Genomic DNA, 20,745 nt, shown 5'->3' with positions numbered 1-20,745 from the left:
CCTGAGGAAGGAGGGTGGAGGAGGCAAGGGAGCAGACTGTGAAAACAGAGGGGGTGGGAGGAAGAAGAATGGAAAGAAGAAAAAAGCCAACCACATTTGAAAGCATTTTGCCTGGGGGGGAAGAAGGGAGAGTCCGCAAGGACTCCAGTTCAGCCTGAAATTTGGTGCAAAGCCTAAGACAAAAGGAAAACCCTTTCTTTAAACGAAGCTAGGCCAAGACGACTTTCTGCCCAAGCCTGTTTAGAGAAGGTCATGTTTATTAAAGTATAAGCAAAAAGAAAAACCCACCCACGTTTGGCAGCCCTGCCAGGCCATGCAGCGGTGCCAGCCCTCGGCCGAGTCCTGGTGCTGACGCTGCAGCCTACGGCCTCAGCTTGGCCATGGTGGAGCGGAGCTGGAGCGTCCCCTCTGCCCACGAGCCCGGGTACTGGCACATCTTCTGCCACAGGTTCAGCTCCTCGCCCGTAGAGTCCATCCAGTCCACAGCCTGCCCGTTGCTCATGCCTGGCAGAAAGGATGGATGCGGGCAGAAGTCACTGCCAGAGCAGCCTCCTGCCCACAGCGAGGCAGCCCCAAGCAAGGCTGCTTGTCCCCAGGGTTTGATGGGACCCCAGGGCTCCTCACCATTGCCCACCCCCAGACGGACACCCCCGAGGAAGTCGTTGCTGGACAGTGGCTCCCGGTCCCAGACCGTCAGCTCCAGGCAGATGTGCTGCAGGTCCTCGGGGTTGACGCCATTGTAGACAAAGGTGTGATTGTAATGAGGGTTCAGGGTCTTCTTCACCACAGGCGTCTTCCTCTTGGAGGCTTTGTTTTTGTGTGGCAGGAGGTAGCTGGGGGAAGCAGCCCTTTGGGTTAGCAGCACGTGTGCAACTGCCTTCTGCCCCAGAGGCTGGGGCACCTCAGCACCCCAGGACCTGGCCTGAAGCCCACCTTCCCTGTTATGGCTCAGGAAGAAGGACCACGACAGTCTGCAAGGGGCCGGGTCTCTGCCCTGCCTCCTGAAAAGCCGCTCAGCAGACTGCAAGCAGTCTAAGGAGGGGAGAGGGCAAGGACCGGAGCCTCCTCGCCCCCAGCCCTGCTGCCCGGTGGCTTGGTGACCTCTGGGACGATGATTTGATGGCACCTGGAGCCCTGCCCTGCACACAGCCTCCCACCGCAACCTCTCAACCAGCCAAAACCCAGGAGAGCGTTTGCTACCAGGAGCATCTTGTCACTGGGCAGATGGTGACTTTCAGGGTACCAACGCAGGCAGCACGGGGCAGCTAGCGGAGAGACCCTTCCCTCCCCCAGGTCCCCGCGGCAGCTCTGGGAAGTGTCCCGGGATGCAGCCAGGGAGAACAGTGCCTTCATTGCCCCCCCACCCAGGACTCACACTCACCCCTTGACAAAGCTGTCTGAGGTACCCCCGGATTTGGCAGCCGTGAGGTTCCTGGCTTCTTTGATCCAGACCTGGAGCTCACCGCCTTCCCCTGTTTTGCCTGGGAAAAACCCAACACAGCAAGAATTAATCAACCTTAATTTCCACCACCACAAACTTCTGGAAAGGTCCTGCTGAACAGCCTTCATCACAGAGGCAGGTACAGATCCCCAGCTAGTATCTCCTCTTGCCTCCTCCCTTACTGGTCCTGCCCGCCGAGGCGAAGGCAGACAATTGCTTCACACGGGGACCGATGGTCCAGCCTGGTCCAGCCCCAGGAAAGCACCAGGACCGCTCGGCCAGCCTGAGGACAGCCAGGTCTGCCCCGACCCAGAGCAGCCTTGCAGGCACCGCAGAGGAGAAGACTGCGGTGGTACCACCCAAGGAACCCACCCAGATCCAGCTCGCCTGGCCACGAGCGGGTCCCGCAGGCTACGCAGAGATCCTGGAGCTCCAGCACTCACCCTTCCTGCCGTTCCCAGTCCCGGGGTGCTTGGAAGATGGGATGTACTTCATGGAGACGACCAGCTCCCCCTTGTACTGGTGGAGACCAGCAGCATCCGCCCCAATCTGCAAAGAGGCAAGACTTACTAAAGACTGCTAGAGAGGCCAAAGCAGACATGGCGATGGCCTGGTCTGCACGCAGCACAGGGGCCAACGGGCTTGGCTTCTCCTGGAGGCGGTTTAGCCAGCACAAATGCCTGCAGACCCTCCCCAGCACCAAGTCAGACTCAGACCAGCTCCTTTGGGATCCTACTTTGGCTCAATGACCTCCCTTAGGAAGCCCTATTTAGGAGTTTCCACAAGCTGCTCGAGCCCCAGCAACACCGAGGGCTGAGCCCGCAGGACGAGTTAAGTCTAGAGAACCAGACTTAAGTCCAGCAGCAGCATCTGCTGCTGCCATCGAGCTGCACGAAGGCCCTCACTGCCCGGCTCTGCAACCCGCAGCAGGATGTCCCAGCCAATTTCCCCCATTCGCTTCCCTGATGTTGGCTCCAATTCCTCCCAGCTGGGACAGGGAGCTGGGAAGAGCTGCGCTCTTGGAGCAATCAATCAAGCAGAATGAAAATACCTGATGGGGCAAAGACAAGTCTCACAGCATCACATAGGGGACTTACTGAGGAGGAGGAGGGAAGCTAGGCTCAAGGCAGAAGATCTGCCCTTTTTTACTACAACAGTATTGCTCTCTGCTTCTGGGGTCTTCCTTTCTCCAAAGATTTGATTTGGCAGAAGCCGTTCGGCAGCTCTCGGCCGAGGTCTCTGCACCCCTCTGCCCACTGATGGCTAACCCCCCCAGACAGGGCCAGGCAAGGGAGGCTGCGGGCAGCAGGGCTGGGGTGGCAGGGCCAGCACCTTGCCGTGCAGGGGCAGAAACTCTTCCAGGTGGCTCTCCAAGTTCCAGGTGTCCAGTGGGACCTCCACCTCCCCCAGGAACGTGTTGCGGCCAAAGCGATCGTGGTGCCAGACCGAGAACTGCAGCGTCCTTGCAAGCAGGAGGGACTTGTTAATCTCGTACTAGGAAGAGAAAGAGGAAAACCACCGGTGAGCAGGCAGCGTCAGGCTGGGGAGAGGCTTGGCATACACCATCAACCGCAGCTCTCGAGCAGGAGACAGGTTTGAGGAGCAATGGATGCATGCAGGAGACTGTTTGTCTTCCTTTCCAAGCCTCCTGAAACCTCAAAGTCCTGGGGCAGTGGTGCAGGAGCCCGTGTTCTCCAGGCAAGCGGTCCTCAGAGCCCGTGCAGAGGCAGGACCAGGACTTCTGGCATCCGGCCACCCCACCCCATCCCACCACAAGCGAAGCTCTGCCAGCCCACCAAGCCTCAGGTGGTCAGAGCGCGAAACCTCAGCAAACCCAGGGCTGTGGGAGCCTGGAAACCAAACCACGGTTCCCACTTCCCTCCTGTCCGGAGGGCGCCTGGCCTGAGCCAGGGGCCAGAGCTCAGGGACGGAGCCAGCCGGTCCCACCAGCCCGTGGTGGCCGCAGCAGGGATGGTGAAGGGCAGCGCCAAGTTCTTCTGCTCTGGGGCCCAGAACTGCCTCATCTCTGCCTCTGCAGCCATGCTGCCCTCCCTCCCACCACTGTAACCTGCCTGCAATGGCCTGGGAGCATCCTCCGTGGAAAGCAATGTCCAGGGTAAGCAAAGGCCCCAGCTCTGGGAACGCCACAGGAGCCAGGAACACTGCCCGTGACACACATTCACATCTGCAGCTGTGCCTCCACCCCACCACGGCACCCGGGGCTTGACGCCACAGCCACATCAGAGCAGCGACCCAGCCTGGCAGTGGGTTTTTCCAGCTTTCAGGGTGCAGTGTCTGGACATGGGTCCTCTGCAGAGCCCCCGCCTCAGCGTTTGGAGCCCATCCCTCCCCTGGTTTGTTCCAGCAGCATCCCCGGGGCCGAGCGCCTGCCCGGCCCCGCAGCGGGGAGCGGGCTGCACCCCAACCCATCCCCGCTCACCTTCAGCAGCTCGTTGTACAGGGGGTTGATGGTGTTGCGTTTGATGGTCGTCTTGCGTTTCCCTTGCCGGGATTTGTCAGGCAGGAGATAGGTCTTCACGTACCTGAAGGCATGGGCAGGCAGTGCTTCACCAAGATCTCCCCACGACTAGCCCCCCAAGATCCCCAGGACAACCCCAGCCCTCCTGCCTCGCCAAGACCCCCCCAGTTACAGCTCCAATCTCTGGTGGGCACCCCACAACCCAGCTGAGCACCACCGGCGGCGCCACCAGCCATCGCCCCCTCCGGCTCTTACGGGTTGGAGCGCTTCTTGCCCTCGTCCCCGTAGGCCAGCTGGCGACACTCCTTCACGTGAATGAACAAGGTCTGCGTCTTGTGCTCGTAGCTCAGGGAGAAGGAGATTCCCCCGGTGACCGTGACGTTGCCAAAGTCTCCGGCCTCGCTGTAAATGCTGACCATGCTCCCCAGCGTGCTCTGGAAGACACGGCAGGGCTGAGCCAGGGCAGCATCACTTGACGGTCCCTCTTCATCCTCAGCAAGGCTACTCCCCATGCCTCCTCTGCACAGCCCCTCTCACCCCTCTGTGGCTGGGGAAGGCTGCTGACTGCCTCCCACCTGCACGCAGCTCCCTGGAAGAGAGCTGGGTCTCCATGTTTCGATTCCCTTCAAGAGGAGGAAGCCCCCACACCCCAAGTTCTTGCCCATGCACCCCAGGAGCTGCTGGCCCTACCTCCCTCCCACTCAACCTGTCGGCGCTGCCCTTCTCCATCATTTCTTCCTGCAGCGGAGCAGAGCACGGCCGCACCGCGGGGACTCACCGAGGAGGTGCCGCTGCGCATGCTGCTGCGGGCCACCCTCTGGCGATGGATCTCCACCAGGTTATCGATGTCCTCCTCCTCCTCCTCCTGCAAGGAGAGAGACAAGCCACCCGCGTGGGGAGCAGCGGGGCACGGCCGGCCAGGCAGCCGGTTCCTCCACCTGGCAGCCGGCTCCGTGGCACGCCGAGGGGCACGCCGAGGGTCTCACCAGCTCCGTGTTGAGGCCAGGGACCGACTTGCTCCTGTCCCCCAAAGAGCCGCCTTCCCCCACAAAGTCCGCCGGGCGCAGGTCGATCACCGACTTGGTGTAGTCTGTACGAGAGACGGTGAGGCAGGAGGCAGCGACACGGTGCAGGACTAGCAGAGCCCTGCTGCTCCCTCCAGCAAGGGGCTGCCCCAGTCTCTCCCATCTGCACTGAAAGCCCGCCGCAGCCCAGGCAGAAGCGGTCACCCACCCCCGGCCATGTCGGCACCCAAACCCCCCTGCACCCACGCAGCTCTCACCCGCAGGCCTCACCACCCGCCGGGGATTCTTCTTGAATATCGTTTCGTGCTCATCCACCAAGGCGCCGCTGCGGCTCCCCACGGCGGCATCCTGGGGAGGAAAGGTCCCTTCAGTGCAGGGCAGCGTTGGGCACCCCACAATGCTCCCAGCCCTGCCCCCCAGGACAGGGCTGAGCCTGCCGGAGCAGTGGCACGCACCCGTCCGTCGGAGAACGCGTTTTTGGAGCGGAGAGGGAGGGTCAGGCTGGTGGCAGCAGGTCCTGCTGGCGCAGCAACCTGTTTTCCATCTCTGAGAGGGGTGGCTCTCTCCAGGGAGTTACTCCTGTGGAGGACACAGCAAGGTCTGTCCCACGCTAAGAGCACGGCTGGGAGAGCAAGCGCTGGCCGGGAAGTGCCATCTCCCCACAAGCTTCCCAGAGCCATGCAAGCTCCCCGGAGCACCCCAGCCTGGGGAGCAGAGGACCTGCCTGCCCAGGGACAGGTTTCAGCCCAGCCAGAGAAGCCAGCTCTCCCTCACCAGACTGAGAAAAACACACATGAGACAAAAGTCCTCACCCTCTACCAGGCCAGCCTTGCCAAGGACAACCCGCCCAGGGAGCCCCTCACCTGCCCCCCATGCCACCGGGACTAAGTCTGTAGCCATCCAGGCTCATGTTTTCCATGGACTCTGTGTCGCTTTTGCCATCCCGAGGATCTGAGGCATCCAGAAACAAACTGCAGACAAACAAAACCACAGGTATGTCCTGTTTGGCGAGTAGGCCAGCCTGAGAGAGCGAGCTTCTGCACCACCAATGATCTGAGCAGGGTGGCAACGTCCTTCCCGTCCCTGCAGCAGGCGAGGGCTGGCACCCGGAGCAGGGGAGACAGCAGGGATCCTCACCTGGGCCCCTCTCGGGGTGCTGGGGGGCTCTGCTGCTGGGCTGCGGAGGAGTTTTTGGGCTCGCCAAGGTGGGCTTTCTGGAGGAGGGTTTGTCCCACGGTCTCTCTTTTGCTGGCTGGAAGGAGAGAGGCATCAGGAGGACCACTGCTCCAAGCCCATTTCCAGAGCAGGAGCTGCTCCCAGCCGGCTCCGCAATGGGCAGAGGTGCACGAGGGAAAGCTGGAGCATCCCGGTGGGCCAGGCTGCGGGAGAAGGCATCGCTGCGGCACCCTTACCTGCAGACCTGTGCCGCAGGGACAGCCGCACCATGTCGCTGCCCAGCCGGTTGGCGAAGCGGTTGACCCTCTGGTCATAGAACCAGTCGCCTGTTGTCTTCTTCAGCTCACTGCAGGGCAGGGAGGCGGTGGGGGGCAGTCGGGGGGTCAGGGGCAGTGGGGGGGCTGCTCCCTGCACCCCAACACCACCGTCGGTGCTGCCACCAGCCAAGGAGAGCACGGGCACAGTGGGCACGTTCGGCAGGTGGCTGGGCAGAGATGATGCACTGGGCAGACAACGGGCCCAGCTACATCCCCAGCAAACACAGGAGCAAGATGGGTTTTGTAGGACAGGGGAGGCCGAGAGGGAGGAAACCTGGGGTGCTTGAAACAGGCTGCACGAGGGGCACGGGGGGATGCCGGAGTCAAGTAAGGGGGGAAAAGGAGCGGGGTGGGCGTGAAGGAGGCCCAAGAGTGGGGCACGACCCCATTCTCCATCACCCAACCATGGCTGCCCACCCGGGAAGTGACAGCAGAGACAGCCGCCCTGCGCCGGAGAAGACCGGCTGGGCTAGGAAAGGTTGGCCATAGGGCATCAAGCTGAGGTGACCGGGAAGAGGACGGGGACAGGAGGAGCGCGCAGGAGGTCCTTGCCACTCGTCCCCAGCTACTCACGCCTCCTTGGTGCAGACTTTGCAGCGCCAGGAGCTGTCGGGGCCGTAGGAACGGCAGTCCCGACACACCAAGTGGTTGCAGCCCCTGCAGGTGTTGGCCTTGGGGCTGACGCGGCCCAGGCTCTGCTGGCAGCGGGCGCAGGTCCGCTCGCTGTAGCGCTGGCTGCCCCGCTTGGCACCCTTGCGCCGGATCTCCAGCAGCTCGTTCTTCAGCCGCCTGCTCGGACCCCAAGAGCGGGAGCTGTCAGAGCCGGGCCGGGACCCCCGCGGCTGGGGCAGACCCCGTCGCCCCTCCAGCCGCCTCTAGAGCAAAGAGGGGAAACCAGCGCCCTGCCCGGCTCCGGCCACGTCCTCACCTGATTCTCCTCTCCTCTGCTTTGCGGAGCTCCTCGTCGCGCTGCAGGACCTGCAGGATCAAATCCCTCTCCGCGTCCGACAGGAAGGACAGATCCACGGCCTCCGACATCGTTCCACCCGGGATCGCCCACCCTCGCCGAGAAGCAGCTGGACGCGTCCGTGCTAGGAGCGAGCCAGCCGCTTAGCGCAGCCCCCCCGCGGCCCCGCAGCCCCCACCTCTGCCGGGTACCCCGTGCCCGAGCCCCGGGGCGGGCCTGGCTCCCACCCGCCCCGGATCACGGCACCCGACACACCGTCTCGCCGCGGCCGGCGCCCCGAGCGCCCGCACCCGGCTCTCCCAGCCGCCTCGGCGGCCCTGCCCAGGGCACGGCGCTGCTGCGGGCTGGGCTGTCGGCCGCCTGCCAGCCCCGGTGACCTCAGCCGGCTCCGTGGGACCGGGGCTGACGCCCAGCACCCCCGGGCACCCCCCCCACACACACACCCCCGGGGAGGAAGGAGCTGCCCCGGGCCGCTGCGCCCGCGTATGCACCTCGGGGCTCGGAAAGCTGCTCGTCCCCCCGTAAAGCAGCCGGGCTGCGGGCGCGCCGCCGGAGCAGCGGCGGGGCTGGGGGGGGGGGGGGGGGGGGGCAGGATCCGGCCCGGAGGGCGCTGACAGCCGGACCCCGGCCGGCCGCGGCAGCTCCAGCCCCGACGGAGCCGGGCAGACCCCCCGCTCGGGGGTCTGCAGCCCGCTCCCCGCCGCTGCCGAGCCCGGCGGGAGGGACCCTCCCGTCCCCGCAGCCGCCCGGACCGCGGGCTCCTCTCTGCCCGGGGGGGGGGGGGGGGGTACGTCTAGGGCCACCGAGGCCGGGGGGGGCGCGCCGGCAGCCCCGCGCCTGACCGGCTCCGGCGGCCCCCGGGACACCCCGTCCCCCCGCCAGCAAAGGGACCCCCCGGTCTCCCCCTCCCCGCCCCACGCGTGGCCGCCCGGTACCTGCAGCGGCTCCGGCCGGCGCCTCCCGGCAGCAGCGGGGACCGGGGGGGGGGAACACCGGGGCGGGGGGGGGCGGTGCCGCCTCCTTAAAGGGGCCGCGCCCGCCGCACCTGCGGCACCGACGGGGCGGGAGGCGGCGCCCGCCCCGTCCAGCCCCCGCGCTGCCGGGGACAGCAGCTCCTTCCCCCGGGGACCGTCCCCGACCCCGCGGGCTGCTCTCCCCCCCGGGCAGGGCTGGGCAGAGGCCGGGTCGGTGCCTGGAGCTGGGTGATCCGTCCCGGCTGTCCGGGCTGCGATCCCAGCGTGGTTCCCCGCAGCCCTGTCTGGGAAGGCAGCTCCTCCCAAAGAGCACACACAGGGCGGCACAAAGTCTACAGCCACCCGCAATGCTGGGGTGCCAGCCTGGGGTCCCCAGGGGTGCCCAGCACGGCGGTGGGCGAGGGACCGGGACCCAAGCAGCACGGTCGTGGTGTTCACCCAGCTCTGCCCGCAGCAGAGGACGGCCCCGCTGCAAGGCTCCAGCTTCCGCCCTTGTCCTTCGTGGGCAGAGGCACGGTCCCAGCAGGGCTCCTCACGCTCTGCCCGCAGCAGCACAGGCAATAGGGAAACGGTGAGCACATGTGGCAGGACGAGGTGTGGGGTTCACATCCGTGGGGAGGCAGCTTCTCGCCACGCAGGACAGCGGGGCTGCATAGGAGGCCGGCTGGGAGCAGCCCCAAAGCAAACACGAGGATGCAGCTCTGCCCACGCTTTCGGCTGCGCCCCAGGGCTCCCTGCCACAGGACAGGGAGAGCCAGAGGTTCCCAGCCCTGCGGGAGGAGGCAGGACACCTACACAGCGGAAAACCCACAGGGACACCAAAAGGCCAGTGTCAGCTCCCTCCCCAAGCAGGGGTTTCTCTGGAACAGGGGTAACCACACGATGCTCAGGCAAGAGAGCTTTGGGCTTGCAGGCAGAGGCTTTGCTCTCCCAGCCCCTCCACACACTCCCCTGGGAGCTGGCGTCCCCAGGCCAGACCCCCACGCTTGCACCAGTGTTCACTTTTTAACTGGACACCAACCAGAGAGGTAGGAAACATCCTTATTTCTGCAAAAAGGTGAGAAGAAACCGAGGTGAACAGATCTGTTTCCAGTACAATAAAAAAGCACGCTGGTGAATACAAGCACAAAGCCTGCCCCTGACTCGCTGAAACGAAGCCCGGCAGGAATCTGAGGTTTATTCAGCCCCGTGGCTCTCTCTCCTGTGTGAAAATGGGGCTGAAAGTGCCACCACATTTCCAAGATCGGGGCAGGACTCCGGGCGCTCTCGGTCCCAGCTCACCCCATCCTAGGCTGGGATACAGCTTCTGGAGAGATCTCCCATGGGAGCGCATCCCTCCGTGCCCTGGGGACAGGGAGGCACTGCTGGGCAGTGATGCCACCCGGGAACGAGGGGACGTAAAGCGCAGCCAGGCTGGCAGCAGGCAACGGTAGCATCTCCTGGCCACCGATGCTCCAACATCAGCATTTTGTGCGAGCTGGAGCCATGCTGGGGCCTGTGGCCAGCTAGGTGGGCAGCATCGGCCGGCACTCGAGGTCCAGCACGAGGTGATGCACGTGGGGCGCGTAGGACTTCACTGCCTCGATGTGCAGGATGCTGGTGCGCCACGGCTGCCCGTGCAGCTCTACCAGCAGCCCCCGGATCCGTGCCGCCGTGGCTTCAGCCCACCTCTGCCACTCAGGTCTGATCCTGGCCGCCAGTGTCTCCTTCCCACCATCCTCCGCTGGGTGCTGCACCTCTCCATCAGAGCCGGCTCCCTCCAGAGACCCCTGCTCAGCCTGCAGGACCGCGGTCTGCGGAGGGGCCGGTGAGGGGACAGTCTCCACGTTGTGGTGGATGTGGAGAACCCCACCAGTGCCCTTCTTCAGGACACGGCAGGCCACCGGCCAGCCTTCCTCCGAGCTGGGAATCAGCCCCAGGTTCACCCGGTCCGCTACATCCTGCAGCTCCAGCTGGAAGGAGAGGGGAGATAAGGGGGATGGCACGCAGGGATGGGGGGGGTCTGCGGCTGGGCGGCACTGCTCACCTGCCGGCTGTCCCCATAGTGGATGTGGCAGCGGTCCTGCACGCCGTTCAGTGCCAGGTTCCTGCGCAGGGCCTCCACGGCATGGCCGTTCCACTCGCAGGCGTGGGCAAAGGCAGCCGCTGCGTGAACCAGGTACGGCAGCGTGAAATAGCCGATGCCTGGGGGCAGGAGGTGGCAGTGCTGAGGGCAGGGTCCCGGTACCGCCGGGGGTCCACGCTCCTCCCCAGAGGCAGGGTGGGATGTGGATTGCCACCCCAGCTCTCTGAATCTGCTTTGCTCTGGGTTGGAACAAGCCCAGATGCTGGGAAAATGGAAATTCATCCCTCCCTCCTCTGCAAAAGCAAAATCTGTCTGAAAAAATGTTTACAGAGGAGCTTATTTTACCTTCAGTCTTTGTTCATTAGCTCAAGACCTGCCTTGCCCTGCTTCCACTCAGTGCAGAAGTGCTCAGACTACCATTAATTTTAATTAATCCAGAGCAGTTTTGTGAGTGCCACTGCCTTTCTGTGTGGCACGTACTGAAAGCATTAACTTCCCTAAGTACAAAACAGCAGCTCTCTTGACATGCAAATGCCTGATGTGATCTCCCCAGTCATCTCACAGCATAGGACATTTCAGTTAGCGCCAGCTTGTCAAGAAAGTGCATCAGTACAGGCTCAGGACATCTACGGGAGCTTTTTAGAAACAATCTTGAGGACAAATCTTTCTCCTGGATCCCAATGATTCCCGTGACCAGCACTAGATACAGAGCAGTGCTCTGCAGAGCCTGAGTGCAAGGTCATCCCAAGTGTCCAAAGGCAACAAGGACACAGGAGGAACAGCAGTGCCAGGTTAGCTGAGGGCTCACAGGCAGGGCAGGAGCTCTAAGCCTGGGTATTTTTCCAGTCCAGGCTGGAAACCATGTTTCACATCCACCTGGATGCCATCGGTACCTGCATCACTGCTCTCAGGCTGCCTGCCTGCCTGCCTCCGCAAGCCTGCCCTGCCAAATCCCTCCACCATCCCCGTTACCTGCGTAGAGATCCACCAGGACCTCCCCGGAGCAGGGCAGCGAGGCCACGCGCAGCTTCTCTGTGATGTTGCCCGGTGAGAACATGCACTTGGTCACATCGAACGTGTACCTGGGAGATATCACCGGCCCAATGAGGGCAGCCCCTTCCCTGCACCGGCTGCGTCCTGCACCGTGGCTCCTGCCTACCTGATCCCGTTGTCCACGTGCTCCACCCAGCCATCCTGGCCCAGCAGCAGGGTGACACTGGGGGACCGCATCCCATCCGGCAACACCCGTCCTCGCCTGGCCAGCCGACAGGCACCCAGAGCTGAGGCGACCGTCTCCCAGAGTGCTGGACCTGCAACGAACCCGTCCTCGGAGCTTTGGGAAAAGCCAGGACAGCTCTGCGGGCAGGATCTGGGCAGGCAGACCCTGCTCCCCCTTACCCAGCTTCTCCCACGGCGCAGCCCTGAAGCAATCCTCGCTCAGCAGGACCAGATCCCCATGCCGCTGCCAGGCACGGGGCACATCACGCTCCAGCTTCTCCGACCAGCTCTTGCCCAGCAGCTGCCGCAGCTCATCCCGCAGCTTCTGGGCAGGCGTCTGCCGGCGGGCTGCCCTGGAGGGGACGGGGTCCTGCGGGAGGGATGTGGCACGTGGGGCTGAGACCCCACCGCCCCATGGTGGGACTCAGGGAGGGGGGGGGTCTCTCCCAACCTGGATCTGGACCAGTCCACAGGGTATCTCCTGGGGCAGTCGCAGCTGGGAGAGCTTCTCCTCAACCACGGGCAGGGCCACGTGGCCCCCCGGCACCTCCTGCAGCCGGTAGCGCCCGTCCAGGAGCTGCTCCTCTTCCAAATGCTCTCTGCAAGGCCAAGGCACAGTGAGGCCCTCCCCAGCCCCGCAGCCCACCCCACCACAGGGAAGAGACCCCCGTCCCGGGGTGTGAGGCTGGCCCTCCGAGCTCTCCTCCCCGCCAGCCCTGCCTGCACCCTGCCGGAGCAGCCGCAGGGCTCCCATTCCCCCTTGCAGGCTCACCTGAGGCGCTGGGCGAATCGCGGCTCTGTGGCCAGCGCAGGGACGGGGATGGGGACATCCCTGGCCTCCATCCTGCCAAGTCCCAGGACGGAGGGATGTCACCGGCTGGCAGGGATACGGCCACCTGCCAGGCGGGCACAGGGTGTCTGGCTCGCAAGGGACAGGAGGGAGCGGGGGCTGGTGGGGGTCCCTGGCACCGCCATGCTGGGGGCATCGGAGCCCCGGCTGCACCCCGGGGCAGGGGGCTGGCTGCCCTGGTGCTGCCATGGCGTGACCGGGGATGGGGTGCCCTGGAAGGTGGGATACCCTGGGGGGTGGTGTCCCATGGGATGGGGTACTCTGGGGTGGGGGAATGGGGTGCTCCACGAAATGGGGTGCCCGGCGACGGGGTAGCCCAGGGAATGGGGTGCCCGGGGAGGGGGTGCCCTGGGAGTGGGGTGCCCAGGGGATGGGGTGCCCTGGGAGTGGGGTGCCCAGGGGATAAGGGTTGGTGTGTCGGGACACAGAGTGCCTCAGGGGATGGGGTGCCCTGGGAGTGCGGTGCCCGGCGGACCGTACCTCAGGGCCGGTGCCCGGGACTGCACTCCTGAGGCCGCGGGGCTGCCCCGGGAGGGGCTCCCCAAGGACCCAGCAGCCCCCGACCGGGCGTCCCGGCCGCCCACCGCCCCGCTCCCCGCTCCTACCGAGCGCGGCGCGCAGGCGGTCAGCGGCGTGGCTCCGTGTTTCCCGTCGGAGCGCTTTCCCCGCCGCGCCGCGCCGCCGCCATGTTTGTTGCGGGAGCGGCCGGAAGCGGAAGTGGGGGGATGGCGTGGGGCGAGGGACCGGAAGCGGCGGCGAGGCCCGGGCGGCGGGATGGCGGGGCTGTCGGTGCGGGACCCCGCCGTGGACCGCTCCCTGCGCTCCGTCTTCGGTGAGCGACACGGGGGCGGGCGGGGACGGGGACGGGGACGGGGGTGAGGATGAGGATGAGGATGAGGATGAAGGCTAGGGCGGGCGGGCCGGCCGAGTCCTTCCCGCCGTTGCGGGCCGGTACCGGCGCAGCCCTCGGCCTCCACGCTGACCGGCGACCACTGTCTCTCTTCCACAGTGGGGAATATCCCGTACGAAGCCACAGAGGAGCAGCTGAAGGACATTTTCTCAGAGGTTGGGCCCGTGGTCAGCTTTAGGTGAGAATGGCTGCCGGTCTCCCCCTCCTCGGTTCCTGAAGGCAGCGTGGGCAAACCGAGCCCCGAGCCCCGCGGGTGGCCGGGGGCTGTGGAGGGGCATGCTGCGCAGAGCCAGCCTTCCGACGGGCAGGAGCAAAGCAGTGCGGCTTCTGGGCGGTTTGGGAGGCTGTGGCAGCTGTGCTTGGGGTGCAGGCACGGAGATCCTGTGCCGAGGTCGCCTGGAGATGCAGAGCGTAACGGCCCGAGCGCAACAGCCTGAATGTGGGCACGCTGCTCCGGGCTGGAGGCAGCTGCCCTGCTGTGGCGTGGGGCTGGGGCAGATAAGCCCTCAGGTCCCGGTCAGGCTCTATGCAAAGAGATGGGAGTGTAGAGCACTCCCATCCCAGTGGCTCTGCAGGGATGTTTTCCTGACTTGGCACCAGGCTTCAGAGAGCTCCCAATTAAGGGCTTGGGAGCTCCAGGAGCAGCCAGTCCAGTCCTGTGCCCCCAAGAGCTGCCTTCGTGGGGTCATGGAAAGCACAGCGCTTGCGCTGGTGGCCTTCCAGCATAATGGAGTTTTGGGAACACCCATCGGCCTGCATCCAGGAGGTCTTTTCGCTCTGGCTTAGGGCTGACTGTTGTGCACCTTGATCTGACTCTGGTGCCTTCACTCTGCTCCCCAGCGCTCCTGTGTGGTGTACCCCAAAAGCTCCCTCCCAACTGATGGGGAGCTGCGGGCACTGCGCACTGCTCGATGCCTGCGCTGCCCTCAGCCGTGGTGGTTCTCTCCTCCTCGCTGTGCAGGCTGGTGTATGACAGGGAGACGGGAAAGCCGAAGGGCTATGGCTTCTGTGAGTACCAAGACCAGGAGACGGCCCTCAGTGCCATGCGGAACCTGAACGGGCGAGAGTTCAGCGGGAGGGCCCTGCGCGTTGACAATGCGGCCAGTGAGAAGAACAAGGAGGAGCTGAAGAGTGAGTCTGAATTTCATGGTGGAGAGTGCACTGATGTCATGCTGGGCCTGGCCTTTTCAGTGTTACAAAGCGTGCCTCTTCCGCGAGGCTGGCAAGGTGGAGACCTCGTGGAGCTGACCTGCTCCAAGCGACGTAGCAAGTAGTTTTGCAGAGGGATGGATGGGCTCAGCTCTGTTTTCTCTCCCAGATAATCTCCCCGTTTTCACCGCCTCCCCTTCCCTGTAATGGCATGGTGCTTCCTTTCTAATGAACTTGTTAAAAACGGCCACTCCACATTGCCATACGAGGTCACAAACTCTGTTGCAGGCTTGGGCACAGGCGCACCCATCATAGAGTCACCTTACGGGGACCCTGTCAATCCTGAAGATGCCCCCGAGTCCATCAGCCGAGCAGTAGCCAGCCTGCCACCCGAGCAGATGTTTGAGCTGATGAAGCAGATGAAGGTAAGTGAAGCGGAGGGCTGCGCTCCCTGCTTGCTGCATGAGCACAGCTTCTACCACCATGCCCGTGCCCTCGCAGCCCCTGTCGCGCCTTGCCCGAGCTCTGATCTGCGTGTGTCTTCTCAGTTGTGCGTCCAGAACAGCCCCCAGGAAGCCAGGAACATGCTGCTCCAGAACCCCCAGCTGGCTTACGCCCTGCTGCAGGCCCAGGTCGTCATGAGGATCGTCGACCCGGAGATCGCACTGGTTTGTCCCTTCCTGCCTCATCCGGGGTCGGTAGGGTATCGGTGGCAGCCTGTTATGGAGGGCAGGTGGAAGAGAACTCCTTTCTCCTTCTTCTGTCCCTAGAAAATCCTGCATCGCCAGACCAGCGTTCCTCCTCTGATCCCAGGCAACCAGCAGCCAGTGCCAGGGCCAGGGCCTGGACCGGGACCGGGGCCTGGGCCAGGGCCAAATGCCCAGCTGAACCCGCAGAATACCCCCTCGTCCCAGCCGCAGCCCATAGTAAGAGCCTATGCGACACACGTGCTGTGCGGGGTAGAGATGGGCATTGCCGGCTCCAGCTCTCCCAGCTGGGGTGCGCCTGCCCGAGTGACGGGGCTTCCCTGAGGTCCGGTTTCTCTCCTGGGTAGGGTGGGATGCACGTAAATGGCGCTCCTCCTCTGATGCAGCCGCCCATGCAGGGAGGAGTGCCGGCCCCAGGACAGATGGCAGCCCCTGTACAGGGCCCAGGCCCCGGCCCCATGGCTCCAGGAGGTGAGTGTGTGGGTTTTGGCTGAACCGTGCCCTGGGCATACAGGTCCTACGGACAGTCCCGCTCTGCCTTCCCCCTAACTAGAGGGCTTGGCCCCGTGAGAGCACACATAGTCGCAAACCATGCGTTGTGGTTGTGGCTGTCGCCAGCAGCGGTCCAGAAAGTTGGCTTATCTCTGTGGGGAACCAACACCAAGAAAATAAACCTCCAGATGCTCCCCCAGGAGCTGGGAGAGAGGGAGGTATTTGGGGCTAAAGGAATCGGTTAGTTGTGTAGGGATGGCCAAGGAGGAGGTATCTGATCTCTGCCTGTTCCCTCTCAGGTGGGATGCAGCCGCAGGTGGGGATGCCGGGTGGAGGGCCTGTCCCCTTGGAGCGTGGACAAGGTAAAACGGATGTGGGTTAGTGCTGTGTGTCATGTGAGCCTCGTTGCGGCGAGGGCCCAGGCCACGGGTGCTGAGCAGTGCTGCGCCGAGAGCCCCTGCCAGCTACCTGCAGCCTTGCCGTCCCTGGATCTGGGGCAGCTCCTGCAGCGCTGGGCTGCACCCGGGTTTGTTCGCTTAGGCGCAAGGCTGTGGTAGCAGCTCTCCTGCTTCCAGGGCCCCAACCCATGCACCGGTTTGCTCCCAGCTTGTTCTGCGCCGTGTTATGCAGATGAGCCCTGGAAGCCAGGAGAGCTGCCGGTCCCCGCAGAGCCCCACCGAGCGGGACGTGCCTGTATTTTCCATCTCTCTGTGAGCCCATGTCTGTCCCTGTGCTTGTGCGGGCAGGCAGAGCTTGCTCTTCTCTGGTCCCTGTCCTGCTCCTCTGCTGCCTGGGTGCTGGGAAGCAGCTTGTGCTGCCGCCACGTCTGCCCGCCTCTGCGAGTGCTCCCTGCGCCGTGCCCGGCAGAGGGAGCTGGGCTTTCGCTTTTGCTTGTGACAGTGAGTGCAAGGCTTGGCAGGGAATTTCCCGGTGAGTGATGGCTTGGCTTTCCCTCCGCAGGCACGGTCTGTACGGCCCAGCCCCGGAGCCGGATTCCTTACGGTTCACACGTTGTGTGGCTGCCCCATCAAGCCATGCGCCGGGGTTAGCGCAACCAAGGTGTTCCTGTTCTCCCAGTAATAAGGCACGCAGGCAGTTGACGCCCCTATTGCCTTGACTTGTATCGTGGGCCTTGTTTCAAGAACGTGGCAACCCTGTTCTGAGATCCTCTGGTCTTAGGTACTTAGGGGTAGCTGACTCTCATTTTCTTTGGGGTGGGCACCATCTTCCTGAGAGCAACCTGGTAGTTCTTGGCACCCGCAAGGTTTTGGAGAGCAGACAGAAAGCTGGCACTGGGGAGTGCCATGGGAAGCTGTGGGCAGGGGCAGAAGCAGAAGCTGGCTGGCTGTGCATTGAGGGGCGCAGCATGGCCCCGCAGAATGCCGATTGTTTCGGCAGGATGTCCTCCTGCCCTGCACGTTCACACAGTGAGCGAGGGAAGGGCTGTGCCAAGCTGGCTGTCACACCTGTGGTGGCTGAGGTGGCGTTAATGGAAGAGGTTGATAAAGCCAGACCTGCAGCATGCAGCATCTTCTCTGTAGGTTTTCCGGGGGACTTCAGGGAGCAGAAGCGATCCTGCAGGCAGCACTGTCCCCAAGGCTGAGTGCATGTGTGCATACACTATTTACGTGTCTGCTCTTCTCCCTCTTTTCCTGCTGCTTGCCCAGGGAACCTGCAGCTCTCGCCCGTGGGACCTGCCAGGCCTGCGTCTATCGAACGCGTTCAAGGTATCCCGGCACTCGCCAGCTCCCTCCTCCCATGGAGCTTGTTGTGGAGTGTACAGAGAGCAGCTTTCACCCAGCTATGCTCAGGGCCGGGGACTGGTGTATCACTCCGTGTAGCCTGGCAGGATTAAGAGGAGGAGGCAGGATTTCCTCCGGGGCCAGAGGAGAGAGCAGGCTAGTGCTGTGCACAGAGAGCCACTAGTGGAAAAGGAGAGCCTGCTTGGAGAGGGCCCTTGCCTAGGATCCAGCCCCCTTTGACACCTCGCTGCCACGTCTTACTTTGCTCCTGGCCCCACGTCAGCAGGGTGTTGATGCCCGCGCTCGTAGGGATTGCCACGGGGGCACCCACGCTTGTTTTGGCCACCTGGTGCCATTAGGAGCCTGAGGTAGAGCCAGAGAGGGAAAGAGAGGGATAAAAGCAGCAGCCAGGGAAGGGGCCTCGGTGCACCGTGGCCTCGTGCGAGGGGCTGCCCCCCCAGTGGTCAGCGCGGCTCACCCGCCTGCACGCCAGGGAGCAGCGAGGCCGCCCCGCGCCCTAGCCCCGAGAGCACTGGGGGACAGTCTCAGCACGGCGCTGGTCATGCAGATCCTCACGAGCTCTTGTGTGTCTCCCTGGCAGTGCCCATGCCAGACCCGAGGGCCCCTATGCAGCGTGGACCTCTACCTGCTAGTGGCCCGCCGCCCCGAGGCCTTTTGGGAGATGCCCCGAATGACCCTCGCGGAGGGACCCTGCTCTCAGTCACTGGAGAAGTGGAGCCCAGGTGAGGGGAGAGGGAAGGAGAGGAGCCCTTGGCACCGTCCCCTGCCCAAGGGTGACCTCTCACTGAGGACAGGGATGGCACCAGCCTTCCGGGAGTCACCGCTGCCTGGTCGGAGGCCTGTGTGCTGCCGACCGCGGGGGCCGGCCCGTTTCCCCGGGGACGGGGCATCCCCGGGGTGATGGCAGCAGCCCTGCGGCATGGGGCCGACAGCACCCGTCCCTGTGCCAGCCTCACCCTCCTCCCCTGCGGCCGGCTTCGGGGGCAATCCCAGCGCTCTGCCCAGACCGTGCCAAGCCAGCGTCTGATTTACACTCTCTCGCTTTTTCTCCTCCTCCTGCTTTGCTCTCCTCGTCTCTCTGCGTCAGAGGTTACCTTGGGCCGCCCCACCAGGGAGCCCCTATGCACCATATGCCTGGTCATGACAGCCGTGGCCCCCCCCATGAGATGAGGGGGGGACCCATGGGAGAACCCCGACCACTGATGGGAGAGCCGCGGGGGCCCTTGATGGATGCTCGAGGTGAGAGAGGGGGCATGAAATAATGGGTGGCTTAAAGCATACGGACAAGAAGTCAGAGTGGAGCCCGCTGCCCCGACGCGAGACGTAGAAGGGGGATTTGGGCAGTGAAGCGACTGACTCCGGGGCAAGGAGGGACAGTCCCACGGGGCAAGGGACTTCCTCCAGGCATGTCTCCTCTGCCCCCAGCCCTGCACCTTCCAGGCATTTGCTAGCCCCCAGACAAAGGAGGCAGCGGGCTCGCTCCCACGCTCCCTGCGGCGCTGCTCCCTTCAACAGCTCGCCTTGTCTTTCCTCTGCAGTCGGAAGAGATCCCCGAGGGCTGGAGCCGCGAGGATTGGAGCCGCGAGGGCTGGAGCCCCGGGTGATGGAGGCGCGAGCTCTGGAGGCACGAGGCCTGGAGCCACGGGTCCTGGAGCCGCGAGTGCTGGAAGCCAGGGCCATGGAGGCCAGGGTCATGGAGCCCCGGGGCCTGGAGCCTCGAGGGCCTGGTCCCAACCCACGTGGCCCTATGCCTGGTGGGATACAGGGTCCTGGGCCACTTAACATGGGAGCCAGTGGCCCGCAGGGGCCCCGCCAGGTACACACAACGCCTCTGCTCAGCTGGTTGGGCACCGACGGTGTCTTGTAGATTGGGGCTGGGTGGGGGGCGTGATCGCGTTCTGCAGCAGCTAGAGAGGGGAGGGTGTCCTGCGGAGCAGCACCGCTGGGAAGCACAAGGCCTGGATCAGTGGCTCTCTGAGGGGTTCAGGGCATCCGTCGCATCTCCCCAGGCATTGCCCATCTGCTGGGCACAGGATGAGGTTCAGGCCCCTCTCCACCTCTTCCTGATGCGCAGGAAGGAGTGCGGGACTTGGAGGCAGAGGAGAGCACGTAAAATGCACGGTAGCCTGTCTCTCTTCACGCTTGGGCGTCTTCAGGCTGTGAGGGCATCCATCTGATCATCTGCTTTACGTTCCTGTATTTGTATGGCTGAGTCCAGGGACCCCTTGGTCCTTACCTCCTCTCTCGTGCCCGCAGGTTCCTAACATGGCAGGGGCAGGCATGCAGGGAGGAGGCATTCCTGGGGCAGGGGTCCAAGGAGCTGGTCAGCCTGGAGGCTTTAGCCCTGGACAGAGCCAGGTCACCCCCCAGGATCACGAGAAGGTGAGAGGACAAAAGGGAAAGGGTGAGACAGCAGGAGTGGCACTTCTTACCTGCCTTACTGTGGTGGGGACAGCCCCTTCCTGGCTCTGGTAACCCGTGGCTGCTCGGACGTCTCTGATTCCCCCCTCTCCCCACAGGCGGCCCTGATCATGCAGGTTCTGCAGCTGACAGCGGACCAGATTGCCATGCTGCCTCCGGAGCAACGGCAGAGCATCCTTATTCTAAAGGAGCAAATCCAGAAGTCCACGGGAGCACCCTGACAGGTGATGTCTTCAACCCAGCCTCGGCCTGTGCCTGCTCCCCATCAGTAAATCAGAGAGCTGCTCAGGATGGGGCTCTACCCTGCTTTTCCTCTTTATGCTGGGGCTCACTCTCTTTCCCTTCCTTCTCTTAGCCCTGGAGGAGCCATCCGCCTGGACAGAGGTGCTGCTCCATGGCAGCTGCTTCCCGTTGCTGTCTGAGCTGATGCTGCGTTTTGGGAGAGGTTTCTCCTCCCCCCCCCCAATGTTTTCCCCTCCCATTCATCCTTTTTTCTGTGTGTATATTTTATGACGTTTGAAATAAAGTGGGAGGAGGGTTTGAGTAAAGCCATGTCTCCGACTGCCTTGTTTGGTCTCTTGTGGAGGCCGGAGTGGGACTGTTGGGTTCTGGGAACAGTCTGGCCTGGCTCCAGGCTAGTCCAAACCACTCGCCTTCCTCCCACCTCCCCAGCACCAAGGCAAGATCTACTCGTGGGATTTTATGTGCCGTGCCGGTCACAGCTGTTCACAGGGGTGTAAGGGCAGGGCAGGACAGGGAGCTCAGCTTTCTGTCCCTGCCGACCGGGCAGG

The 20,745-nt window shown here is 63.8% G+C and overlaps 3 protein-coding genes across 11 annotated transcripts; 1 reads left to right on the top strand and 2 right to left on the bottom strand.

Moving 5' to 3' along the window:
* Nucleotides 1–239: 239 nt before the first annotated feature.
* On the bottom strand, nt 240–8,393 carry SYTL4 (synaptotagmin like 4). Its single transcript, XM_052813973.1, has 17 exons — nt 8,341–8,393; nt 7,367–7,529; nt 7,012–7,227; nt 6,358–6,467; nt 6,083–6,197; nt 5,809–5,916; nt 5,401–5,524; nt 5,203–5,293; nt 4,907–5,010; nt 4,699–4,785; nt 4,176–4,354; nt 3,882–3,984; nt 2,774–2,935; nt 1,885–1,990; nt 1,382–1,481; nt 625–833; nt 240–504 (listed from the first exon to the last, which is right to left on the bottom strand). The coding sequence occupies exons 2-17, from the start codon at nt 7,474–7,476 to the stop codon at nt 362–364; spliced, it is 2,067 nt and encodes a 688-aa protein (XP_052669933.1). The 5' UTR covers nt 7,477–7,529; nt 8,341–8,393; the 3' UTR covers nt 240–361.
* Nucleotides 8,394–9,410: 1,017 nt separating this feature from the next.
* On the bottom strand, nt 9,411–13,219 carry TRMT12 (tRNA methyltransferase 12 homolog). Of its 4 annotated transcripts, XM_052813607.1 has the most exons (8): nt 13,118–13,219; nt 12,435–12,506; nt 12,114–12,261; nt 11,843–12,032; nt 11,604–11,754; nt 11,417–11,526; nt 10,406–10,563; nt 9,411–10,331 (listed from the first exon to the last, which is right to left on the bottom strand). In XM_052813607.1, the coding sequence occupies exons 2-8, from the start codon at nt 12,503–12,505 to the stop codon at nt 9,885–9,887; spliced, it is 1,275 nt and encodes a 424-aa protein (XP_052669567.1). In that variant the 5' UTR covers nt 12,506; nt 13,118–13,219; the 3' UTR covers nt 9,411–9,884. The 4 variants fall into 4 exon arrangements, with proteins under 4 accessions (XP_052669567.1, XP_052669564.1, XP_052669565.1 ...); XM_052813604.1 differs by having other exon boundaries at nt 11,417–12,032; nt 13,118–13,217; XM_052813605.1 differs by having other exon boundaries at nt 11,417–12,032; nt 12,435–12,580; nt 13,118–13,195.
* On the top strand, nt 13,213–20,502 carry CSTF2 (cleavage stimulation factor subunit 2). 6 transcript variants are annotated; one of them, XM_052813598.1, is made up of 15 exons: nt 13,213–13,344; nt 13,522–13,600; nt 14,384–14,553; nt 14,860–14,996; nt 15,120–15,239; nt 15,342–15,497; nt 15,677–15,749; nt 16,070–16,132; nt 17,438–17,497; nt 18,114–18,255; nt 18,621–18,772; nt 19,072–19,349; nt 19,790–19,915; nt 20,053–20,178; nt 20,310–20,502. In XM_052813598.1, the coding sequence occupies exons 1-14, from the start codon at nt 13,287–13,289 to the stop codon at nt 20,173–20,175; spliced, it is 1,737 nt and encodes a 578-aa protein (XP_052669558.1). In that variant the 5' UTR covers nt 13,213–13,286; the 3' UTR covers nt 20,176–20,178; nt 20,310–20,502. The 6 variants fall into 6 exon arrangements, with proteins under 6 accessions (XP_052669558.1, XP_052669557.1, XP_052669562.1 ...); XM_052813597.1 differs by having other exon boundaries at nt 15,626–15,749; XM_052813601.1 differs by having other exon boundaries at nt 13,264–13,344; nt 14,263–14,553; nt 15,626–15,749.
* The last annotated feature ends 243 nt before the right edge of the window (nt 20,503–20,745 follow it).

Source organism: Harpia harpyja, chromosome 18 (genome assembly GCF_026419915.1).
Source record: "Harpia harpyja isolate bHarHar1 chromosome 18, bHarHar1 primary haplotype, whole genome shotgun sequence".
Lineage (NCBI taxonomy): Eukaryota > Metazoa > Chordata > Aves > Accipitriformes > Accipitridae > Harpia > Harpia harpyja.
Note: the sequence above shows the minus strand (reverse complement) of the source record. Positions and strands in the feature narration are given on the sequence as shown.

What these genes read in the sequence shown, in the direction of transcription:
- SYTL4 (XM_052813973.1), bottom strand. Translation starts at nt 7,476, where the DNA reads ATGTCGGAGGCCGTGGATCTGTCCTTCCTGTCGGACGCGGAGAGGGAT. An exon ending in CCCGGTGGCATGGGGGGCAG is followed by an intron (nt 5,525 to 5,808) that starts GTGAGGGGCTCC and finishes TGTCCTCCACAG; the next exon opens with GAGTAACTCCCTGGAGAGAG. An exon ending in TCAGACAGCTTTGTCAAGGG is followed by an intron (nt 834 to 1,381) that starts GTGAGTGTGAGT and finishes TGCTTCCCCCAG; the next exon opens with CTACCTCCTGCCACACAAAA.
- TRMT12 (XM_052813604.1), bottom strand. Translation starts at nt 12,505, where the DNA reads ATGGAGGCCAGGGATGTCCCCATCCCCGTCCCTGCGCTGGCCACAGAG. An exon ending in CGATTCGCCCAGCGCCTCAG is followed by an intron (nt 12,262 to 12,434) that starts GTGAGCCTGCAA and finishes TTGGCCTTGCAG; the next exon opens with AGAGCATTTGGAAGAGGAGC. An exon ending in ACTATGGGGACAGCCGGCAG is followed by an intron (nt 10,332 to 10,405) that starts GTGAGCAGTGCC and finishes CTCTCCTTCCAG; the next exon opens with CTGGAGCTGCAGGATGTAGC.
- CSTF2 (XM_052813597.1), top strand. Translation starts at nt 13,287, where the DNA reads ATGGCGGGGCTGTCGGTGCGGGACCCCGCCGTGGACCGCTCCCTGCGC. An exon ending in GTCTATCGAACGCGTTCAAG is followed by an intron (nt 17,498 to 18,113) that starts GTATCCCGGCAC and finishes TCTCCCTGGCAG; the next exon opens with TGCCCATGCCAGACCCGAGG. An exon ending in ACTGGAGAAGTGGAGCCCAG is followed by an intron (nt 18,256 to 18,620) that starts GTGAGGGGAGAG and finishes TCTCTGCGTCAG; the next exon opens with AGGTTACCTTGGGCCGCCCC.